Here is an 11,091-nt window from a genome sequence, read left to right on the forward strand (position 1 = left end):
AGAGTTAATTATCAAAGCTCTTTTGTACCTCCATAAAGACAGAAAGTAAATGGTATAAGAATATTCCTGGGCACCCTTGACCTCCTTGGTCAAGAAACTTAACATCATCCAGAACATGTCAAACCATTTGATTGGCTCCCCATTCACCATCCTGAACATGAAATCTTTCTGATCCACTGCAAGAAGCTTGACAAGGCTCCTTCAAGAGCACCACCCAAATACTCAACTTCTACATTTAGAACAAGGGCAGTAGGTCCATGTAAGGAACTCACACCATCTTAACATGGAAATATATCACTGCTCATTTAACATCAGAAGGCCTTCAGCATTTTAAATAGGGAGCTTAGCACCGTCTTCTCAAAGATAACAATGAATGGGCATTGAATCCTAGGTTCAGAGGTGATGCCATGATCATAGAGTCATAGAAGGAGTTATTTTAGCTGAACAAGCTTCTTTGTACAAACAAGCCATGTAATCTCATTCCCTGGCTCCATCCTAAAATCCTGCAGTTTCTCTTGTCTTTAAGTACTTAGCTAATTCCTTTTTGAAAGCCACAACCAAATCTGTAACCACCAGCCTTTCTGGCAGTGAATTCCAGATTATGACCACTTGCTGCAGGCAAGTGTCTTTCTTCATATTACCTTCGTTTTTTTTTGCTAATCGCTTTCCATCTGTGTACTTTGGTTCACAACCCTTCCTACAATAAGATTATTTTTCTTTATTTACTTTATCTACATCCCGCATTATGATAAATATCATCAAAAAATTACCTCTCAAGTACCTCTCAAGTTTCTAGTTAATCTGTTCGATTTAGGAAAGTTTTGTAGGTCTTAGAGAGAGTGCAGAACAGATTTACTAGAATGATCCCACAGATGAGAGACTTTGGTGAAAAGAGATCATTTGGAAAAAGTGCTCAGGAAGGGAATGTTAGTGAAAGTTACCAATGAATATGAGAGATGATGTAATGTAAAATGAATTTCCTACTTTGAGACTAGTCTAATGGATCACAGGTATGCCTTTTGATACTTCATCCTTAGGGACTGGTCGATGAAGGTTTGAAGAAGCTGAGTAAACAACAAATAATCCAATGTAAGCAGATAGAGGTTAGATGCAATCACTTCCAGTCCCCAGCACTAATATCCCTCTGAATCAGTTGGAAATTCATCAATATGTCTAAATGAGGGGAAAGAAAAAGTGTTTCCAATATTTGCGGTGTCACTTACAAATTGCACATCTTGTTCCTGGACAGAGATACCAGGATAGAATTTCTTCAAGGTTCCCCTGAATCCCCTTACCTCATAAAGTCAGAGGAAAATTGCCATAAACCCCCAGAGAAATGACATAAACAGATGTTCTTCTGTAGGTCTTCCAAAGGTATGACAGGAGATCAGGAGAACTGTTCTGGAAAAATTAAGGCAATAGAATCTAAGCATGATGATATGCATTTGCCATGCGTTACTGTAATTATCAGCTCAATAAAAAGGAGATGGAATGCACACCTGCTGATTCTGATTTATTGCTAGAAAGGATTGCCACCTATTATAAGCACTACCTAAAATTGTTCCTTTTGCAAGAATGCCATGTATCACATTTTAAAAAAGAAGAAACAGTATCATGATTTTCTAGACACAAGAAAATTGTAAAACATGCCAGAAATGTGAACTGTAAAACTAGAAAGGCAGGTGAAGCAAAGATTTGAGATTAAAGATAAAGATAAATGAAGGCAACAATTTACACACATATATGGTTTATTGGCTTTTCTGCTGCAGTAGCACTGTATTGATTCATCTTAGGTCAGGTTTCAGCTGAGTAGTAAAACAAAATGACAACTTCACACAGCCCACCAGCTTCAATGATTCTAACCAAGGGACTCCAAATCAGAACTACTATGAACAATCCAGTTTGATTAGAGATCTGCATGCCACTAATGACCTTCATTTGGGTAGCAAGCCAAAAATCTAGGGACACTGGACTGGCACTAAAAATCAGAGAATCTGAAGGAAGTATTGAGAAGAAGGTTGTAAAAGTTCACTCTGTGCTTAAAATCAAATGAATGTACAGCACTGCAAGTGTCTTCTGTACATGAAACTGTAGACTTTGTATTACTGTGACTCTCGTATTCATTGATAACTTTAATTAACAAATACCTTGTTTCCTCTGTTCATTCCACTGCTTCACTGAACACACTATATACACACACCTATATATATATATATATATATGTGTGTGTGTGTGTGTGTGTGTGTGTGTGTGTGTGTGTGTGTGTGTGTGTGTGTGTGTGTGTGTATATATATATATATATATATATATATATATATGTGACCATGTTCTTTTCACCATTCTTTGTGTCAAGTAATTATATCTAGTCCTGTGCTTGAGACTATAGTGCTCTAATTTGTGCTAAAATATTCTAAGGGTTCAAAATGTTCATACCCCTTTAGATCACTGAAGATGAATAATGTCATTTTCATAGCTCAGGTCCCTACTTCAAGGTGTCAGTGTGCTTGTTTTTCTATCAACATGCACTTTCTTGTTCACCACTGCTCTTTATAAGGATACCACCTATGGGTGCTGCCTATTAGCAACCTCTCCAATTTTAAGATGTCCCCACTATATAGAGCAGAACTATACAAGGTGTTCCACCAGACCTAGGGATCTAGACCAGATCTACATAAAAGCTTGCCAGTGTCTGAAATTTTTCAATTAATCAATTGAATGGACACTAAGATGATTTTTCCTGCTGTTGCATGGCATGTTTATCATAGCACTTACTTAGATTGCAACCAATGTACAATGGTTCCTGCCAGAGAAGTGACTTTCGCTTCTCTTTGGATTAGATATGTTTCCAGATCCTAGATGGATGTAAGAAGCTAACATCTCATCCAAATATACCCCACTACTCCCTCTCCAACTCTTGCTTTTTATAATCGGCCAGGCATACAATCATACAAGGCCCCTTTTCTGTTTCTTGAAATATAAAATTTTTGAAGGACAGTGAGATTATCATGGAAGGAGAAAATGGAAAAAACTATCAGATAAAATTGTTTATTTTTGCCCCCCTCTTTGTGCATTGCTGAAAGTAATCTTCCACTAGCTCACTTGGTTGGCATCTGCACTGGGTGTGCCAGTACATTGCTCAATAATAGAGGCCATCACATCCAAGGCTGATTCTGTCCTCAGTTAGTTTTTACAGGTAAGCACTTACAGCAGCTTTCACTGGATAAAGCTCAGGAGAAGCAGCCAGAGATGAATTTCCACTTTTTAACATTAAAGCCATGTGCAGGGGTACCTGTTACTGCACTTTCAAGAGTAACTAGCTCAACATGCAGTCTGGATCATCTCGGAATATTCTGATTTGGACAGTTCAGCAACTGAATTGCAAAGGGGAGGGGGGACTGCTGTTAAGAATCATTGCTGTGGAATGAATTCCATAGAGTAAACTTATTGAGTGGTATTATAGATAATAACTGTAGTGCACAAAATCAGTGTTGCTCTTCAATTATTATTCTTCAGTTAGCTGAGTTCCATATTTTCTTCTGCCTCTGAAACCAGTATAAATGGTGCAACATATAATTGACTTCATGGTTTGTTTCAATACAGGATTAATAGCAAACACTTTTTTATTAGGTTTCCCCTCCAATTCCAATTTGACATGTGATGAGGTTTATGCATGCCATGCCATTTCTCTGCTATCCATTCCAAATCCACTTTGATATTGCCAGGAACTGCAAACCCTAGTCTTACCTCCCTCATAGCCTCTATTTTCCACCTGCCACTCAAGTCAGATCTGATACTGGCTGCCCATCCCCTGTATATCTATATGCTGGGAGGGTAGGATGGGGCTTTTCCTTCCCAAAATACTGATTCCATCACTTTCAACACTACTTCCCCCAAATTCTACACCGTGAAGAGTGGCAGTTGGCCTGGGTGTTCTGGTTAGATTACTGAGTGTAGTAATAGAGGGAGAGATCCTGGTAGAGGCCATTTTCCCCTGCTGAAGACAACAGTCTTAACCAAGCCCTCCACTTACATTGTTCCCAGGGGCATGCTGGAGCCCTCCAAGAATGCATACTGATCCTGACCAGGTGGTCAATGTCAGGATTGCAGGCAGATGTTTAAGAGGAAATCCTTCCCCTATTTGTTGTTTTCCTTCTTGATTGTGTGCCTGAAGCCAGGAACTGTGCCTCAGCTGAAAACACCAGGAAGATGAGGAGAGGAGGGATGGGGGATGTTGTTTTTCTGATGTCAGCCAATAATTTTGGCAGAAGCCTGAGAGAGTTGGAGTTTCCACAGAAGTTACAGTAGAGAACTGAAGAGTTTCCAGAAGTTCATGGTTCATATGAATTTGCCCTGTGAGGTGGCCCAATGGCTCTGTACACTTAAGTATCAGAAAGTTTCAAATGGAGGTTGCACATGCAGTCTCTAGTAGAGGTCTCCATTTAACAACAACAATGGATTTCATTCTAGGCAAAAGTAATATACACCTGAGCAAGGAGGAACAAAAGATGGGTTGTTAGGAGGATGGAGAGTGGGTGTGAGGGTGTGGTACTTTGTGATGAAGTATGATAGGAGAGAGTTGTAATAAATTAGGAAACCTCCAGGTGTGAATAAACAGAACATTGACATTTGGACGAGTGGCAGGAAGTTGCCACTTTCTCAGAATACATCACTACCATCAGGAGTGGAGAAAACACATTTGTAATAACAAATTAAGTACTTTAGATTTGTCCATTTGATTCCCCTAATCTATAAGTTAGTCCCACATCTTGCTTGCTGCATAGACAGTCAAAAACATCTTTTTCTATACTATTTTCTGCCACAGAAGAAAGAGTAAGGAATCACAGTATCAGATTTCCCTTCTTCGAAGTAGGAACTTTGCAAAGGGATGAGCTTAACAGTCAGTGACTAACCCGTGATCTTGCGAAGTGACCCAATAAAAACATAGGCAAGCCATGGCTTCCTGAACTATCAGCACTTGGTGGTTAACGCAACATTTCAGAGTCGATGGTAGGTGTTGGTATGAACAATTTGAAATAAGCACAGCTCTGCTGCATAAGGATGATTCAGCAGTTGGGATAGAGAAGGGTGACTACCTTACATTTTCCTACAGTGCTGGAGTATAAGCATGCTCTGAACTTCAGTAGCTGGAGATTGCTTAGACATAGATTTGTTTGGAGTTCTAACCAACATTTATTTATTTATGGAAATGGCCTTGATATGTTTTGTTTTTGTATTTTTCATTTTCTTTGACAGTTTGAAGTATAAGAGAGAAAGGGTGAGCTCCAATCCTCACACTGAGACACTGGATAAACCTGGAACAACATCATGGTATAGAACGCAGTGCCCTAACAGGGGGATCATTCACTAAATGTCACCGGGTCCATATTTGCATGGCCTGTCGCCTTGTGCCTCACAGCTCTTTTCTAAACTTTCTCAGCTCACAAGGCAGAACTTTTCATGGTGTGGATTAAGGCTGATGGTGTCGTATATGGGAGAGCACATACTTTTCTTTTCTGTTGCTCATGCTGGATTAAGTTCACCTCAGACTCACTCGAGGCTCAAAAATTTCTGGACTGCTGAATATTTGACAGGAACTTCAGAAAAATCTACCACATAATAAATCTCACATGAAGTCTTGATTTGAAAGGCCAAAATATATTCACAACTGCACGTGGACAAGAATTGGTTTTAAAATAAACACTGGTATTAATAATTCTCCAGAAATAATGGAAGAAACCAAGAACTTCCAAAAAAGGAAGACAACCTGAAACTATTTTAAGTAGGCAGAGTGGTCTTTGAGTGCCATCTGGTGTTAGCAAGGCTGAATTGGAAGAGTTGCTACGTCAAAAGCTTTGCTAAAAATTCTTTGCTTTCCACTAAATCTGTATCCCTTTTTTCCAGAATTGTTTCATTTAGCCTGATTATTACAGTGCTTTTGCATTCTGTATTATGTTCATGTGAATGCTTGGTTCTCCAGGATAAGCTAATGTGGTCTAAGTGTTTTTATTAATTGCAGAGATGTCTGTATTAGCTAGTAAAGGCAATACTATTCTATCCACCCTTATTAAAGCACAGTTCTTGGGAGCCAAGTATTTTGCATGTTATAATAAGGTATGAGCTGCAATGATTGTTCTGTTATACAGCCCTACAACAGAGATTTGGAGAAGGGCTATTTCATCTCATTTCACTTTAAATGTTTTAAACAATGTACAATAGCCTGCAAATGTAAATAAACCTTTAAAACATCTATGCAAATAATTGGCAAGTCAGAATTACAAAATATAGGAGTTGTCAGTGCTTAGACAAACTCCCAATACAAGATATCATCTACAATGGAACAGCATTATTTTATATTTTGAGTAAAGTGTCCAAATTGGAATCTGTACCCAGCAGGTTGTAAAAATTTAAAACATTCATAGTGGGATCAGCAAACTGATTGAAAAATGCTTTTGCAGCCACATTTGTAGTGTGTTTTCTTTTAGCTATATAAATATGGATGTGTCTGAAATGTGACTAGTTGCTATCTTTGTGCTTCTTCCCTTGTCTCTCTGACCCACACCTGCATTGCTCCTCTCTGACTGGTCCAAAGCAATGGCATGAACTAACCGCGTCAGCACTGCTCACATTTTTGCTGCACTCACACTGCTTCTTCCTCTTAAAAACAATTTCAAAATTGGGGCAGAGGAGAAAAAAAATGTTTTGAATTACTCCTACTTGCTCTGCATGATTCTTAATCCAGCCAAACATTTAACACATACCTGGTGAATGTTTTGACAAAGTAGATGAACTCTGTTCTATATTTCTGTTTTTGGAGATATGCTAAAGAACAACATTGTGCAAGGAGGTGTGCATTATTTAGGAATCCAACCAATCTTGGTGTCAGAACTGGGTGATAGAGAGTGTAGTATGGCAAACCATATGAAGATGTGCATCAGCTTGCTTTTAACCCTTTAATTCTGCAGGATTCAATCAGAGTTTTCTAGGAGAGAAATGATAATTGCTACCAGCTCAAACTAATGAGGTAGGGTCTTTAAATGTGCACATTCAAGGAGTATCTGACAATCCCTTATCAAGACATGTTCCGAAGATATGTTCCATGTGACATCATTGTGATGAAAGTGGTGCATTGTTCTAAAATTCATAACCCCCTAACTAAAGAAGAAAGCTTGTTCAATATGAAAAAATATACCTTTTGGCACAATATTAGCACAACTGAAATGAAAAACTGTAATCTAACATGCAGTTATAATGAATGTTGAATTGTTATAGTAAGGTTACAAAGATAGAATGATCTCTAGCTGCACTTTCAATATATGATTATGGACTGGCAATTCATCTTTTGTTGCCCTGGGCAAAAATAATTCCACATACAGCAATTCATAGAATGACCATGAAAAATAATCACTTTATTTTGGCTGTGCGAGAGTCATAGGATTTTAGATTGAACTTTTAGGCTTAAGGAAGACATGACATTTGCAGAGCACTGGAATTACCCTCACTGAGCCCTTCCTTTCTTTATCTATTACAAACGCTATGACTGAGTCATCTAGGCAGAGTTTTGGATGGAACCACCATGCATTATTCATGCGAGGAATAACGTAAAAGATGTCTTTTAGGAATGCCTAGAAATTGGATTTCACCCTTTTTGGTGTGCTAAATGTGCTGCATAAAAGACTAAAACCCTGCAAAAAAATCACAGAATTGGCCAAAAGTATGTCAAAAATATTGCTGTTGTGGTTTACATGCAGAATCCTATGCAGTTCCCAATATGAGCTGCATGAAAATTTCCCAAATCCCACATCTTTCTCTTGCTGAGAAAGGGCATCACTCAGACCTTAAGAGAACCCTGCCCATGGTAGCCACAACTCAACTGTATTAGAGGCTGCTATGAAGTTCAAGCAAACATGAACATGGGGGTGGGGTGGGGCAACACAGCAATTCCCCGTGTGTGTAAGCACCACCACCCCCACATTATCAACTGCCGTGATTGAGTCCTATGCTGTGTGTTGCCCCAAGCCTCTGCAAGCTGTGGCTGATCAATGAGATGGAGATCACTGTATGTATCCCTGATGTACACAGTATATAAAGACTGCAATCGCAGATGGAGCAACATGTGATGAGGTTTCAAATATCCTGAGCATTTAAAACTGAGACTGGCAGATGCTCTTTGCATGCTGTCAGTGTCAGAATAGAGACCCCTTCACTGAGGTCTCATTTGCAATGACAGCACAATGTACTCTTGAGTATGAGAGTTCAGTAAGAGTTGTATGTAGCATCCAAAAACTGCAGTTTTTGTTGTGAGTGTCACTGGGAAAATGTCAGATACACTCAGGGGAATTATGTAAGAAATGCCATGTTCACTTTTCTGAGAGGTGCAATTTCAATTGGAAATGATCAGTACAGTGATCTTACCAGGGTTAAATCGCGTTCTTACACAATTTGAGCATGAGAAATAGGTGACAATGGATCCAATTTCTAGTCTTGTGTTTTCCCCAATGGTCGTTGAGCTCATACAACGGCTTTTCTATTGAAAGACCCATGTGTTCGTCAAACTAATCAGCTTTCTTTGTCTTTTTGGCTTAAAATATTTAAACCTTATACTTTGCCATGGTACATTTTCTGTATTATGCCAGTATTTAAGCACACATTTGAACACAGAAACCTTCCAGTCGACCCAGTGACCATAAAGATCCTGACATTGTCTGTCCTCTAACCCTTTGGTTTGTGTCAATTTATTGTCGAGTCAATTTCAAATACTATAATATTTCCTTATAATAAAAACGGTTGAGGTATCAAAATCATTTAAATTTATGAAGTAGGTGTTTCTCATGATGAGAGAAGAGACATCAGAGTATTGCGGAGACCTGAAGTATATCTGATTATTGTATTGCCCAGTTGGCTTTGAGCCTGTGTATTGATCCAGGACTTTTTTCAGTTATTTATGACTTCTTGCACTTACAAGGTTCTCAATGTAAAGTCATATATATAAAAAAAAGTGGTGTGAAATCTCACAGCATTTGCCTTGGCTCCTATATGGTTGGACAGATTGTATCACATCCCTGGGAACTAGTCTCTAAGAAACCATGTAAATTATTGGCACCAAAGTATAGACCTCCTATAATAATCTTGGGATACCAAAGCATTTCATCAGTGTTTCAGGAGGAAGTTACTTTACTTTCTGTTAAAGAATATAGAATTTCAGAACAATTACATTCCAAAAGTTACTAAAAACAGTGGAGTGTCCATGTGGTACTGGCAGTGCCAGAGGGACATCACATCATTTATGTTCCCAAAAGTATATTTCCCATTCACTACTTTTTTTGGACTTCTTAAGTGCTCTGAGATTTTTTATCATATAAAAAGCTGATTGAAATGTAAGTTTTATAAATGGATTTGTATTCTGATGCTTCTCCTGTAAGTCACGATTAGAAAGACAGAACTTATTTTTGATTGTGTATGTTGGTCAGTAAGTAATTCCCACTAATATTGTAAAATTACAATGAACACCCTCATTTATCAGGTAATTTGTGAGTTACTCTGCATACCTGCCATAACAATTTAGCCTTGAGCTTGTTGGACGAATATACACAATTCTGCAGAGCTTTAGTTATTTAAACCTCCTTTCAAATCCCAAAGTCCCTTTCATTCTCAGATTACAACTGATGTAAATGACACGTGGAATGTAAGAGACCAAAAAAGTGTCGTCTTTTTACTTACAAATTAAATTTTGTTCTGCATTCCATAGGTCCCAATTGTCTTATCTTCAGGAAGATGAGAATTAAGCTTTATCATTTCAAATAATATGTTAACCCAAGGGGACATCAGCTGTGTCAGGTGACTGAACAAAGTGTACTTTGGCACCATTTGAAGAACAGGGGAGTTCTCAATGATGTCTTGGAAAACATTTATTTTTCACCCAATATCAATAGACAAGATTATCTGGTCATTATCGCATTGTTGATTATGAAAACTTGGTGCGTGCAATTTAGCATTTGCAATGATACAACATTTCAAAAGTACTTAATCTGGTACATCCTGATATTATAAAGTGCTGTATAATTCTTTTCTTCCATCTTGTGGTTTGGTAAGTAGGTAGATAATTTAGTGCAAACATTGAGTTTTCTATATTTTTCTAAATAGTTTAGGGAGAGATTTACAAAGTGCTGCCTTATATTCATTAACAACACTACTTTTGACAGACCATTATTTGTCTTTTGCCATGACTCCTACTACAGTCAAAGTTTTTCTCAATGTCGTTATATACAGCACTTGATGTGTAATTCCTTCCTAACCAGCCCTTCATGCCCATTCCATAATTGCATTTCACTTAGAATGACTGGTCTCATTTCCACATCCCTGCAAAGTCTTGCATTTCCAACACACCTGATTTGTCAAAGCTTCTTTAGTTTCCCATGCCCCAACATGCCGACTTAAAATTATCATTACCAAATCATTTCATAACAATACCCCACCAAACCCCATTGTTTTTTTTTTCTGGGCACATATCATTGCACAGAAAAGCACTCTTTTAATGTCAGCTTCCTCATTGTTCTGCACTCCACCGTTGTTGATCTGCTTCTATCACGGCACAACAACCCACTGGAGCTCCCTTCTAACTGAGATTACGCCCTCTGCCATCTCCCTACATGCTTACAAAAGTTTCCTGAAAACTTTTATCTCATTCCTTAACAACCTTTCCATTCAGATCTATATCAATTTTCTGTACACACAAAACGAACAATTGAAATGCAGGTTGTGTTATCATTATTGAGGATTTTACATCCCAGTGGCAAATGTACCCTCATACTGATAGCTCTTGTAACTGATGAGAATTGAAAGTAATGGCTTGAGAGTATCCCTGTGGTGCTGACAATGCAGGAAGGGACATCATATGATTGCTCCCAAAAGTATCATTTCCATTCATGGCTATTTTCACACCTTGTTAACTGCGCTGAGATATTGTCTACCATTTTAAAGAGCTGATAGAAATGTAAATTGTAAGTGGATTTGTATTCCTGCAATTCTCTTCCCTTACCTCAAGATTAGATAGGTGGAATTTATTCGTGATTGGTGCAAATTGGTGAGTAATCT

General features: G+C 38.2%; 1 protein-coding gene across 5 annotated transcripts in view; it reads left to right on the top strand.

The window, feature by feature from the left end:
- dclk2a (doublecortin-like kinase 2a) overlaps positions 1–11,091 on the top strand; it is a 272,001-nt gene that overhangs the window by 250,864 nt on the left and 10,046 nt on the right. Inside the window, exon 18 of one of the 5 annotated variants that reach the window (XM_052035907.1) lies at positions 5,254–6,508. The exons of the other annotated variants lie outside the window; for them this stretch is intronic. Coding sequence (XP_051891867.1) covers positions 5,254–5,265 — 12 coding nt within the window. The 3' untranslated portion in view covers positions 5,266–6,508. Of the gene's footprint in view, positions 1–5,253; positions 6,509–11,091 lie in introns of those variants that run through there. 5 annotated transcript variants of the gene reach the window in all.

The sequence above is a fragment of the Pristis pectinata genome, chromosome 2 (genome assembly GCF_009764475.1).
Source record: "Pristis pectinata isolate sPriPec2 chromosome 2, sPriPec2.1.pri, whole genome shotgun sequence".
Taxonomy (NCBI): domain Eukaryota; kingdom Metazoa; phylum Chordata; class Chondrichthyes; order Rhinopristiformes; family Pristidae; genus Pristis; species Pristis pectinata.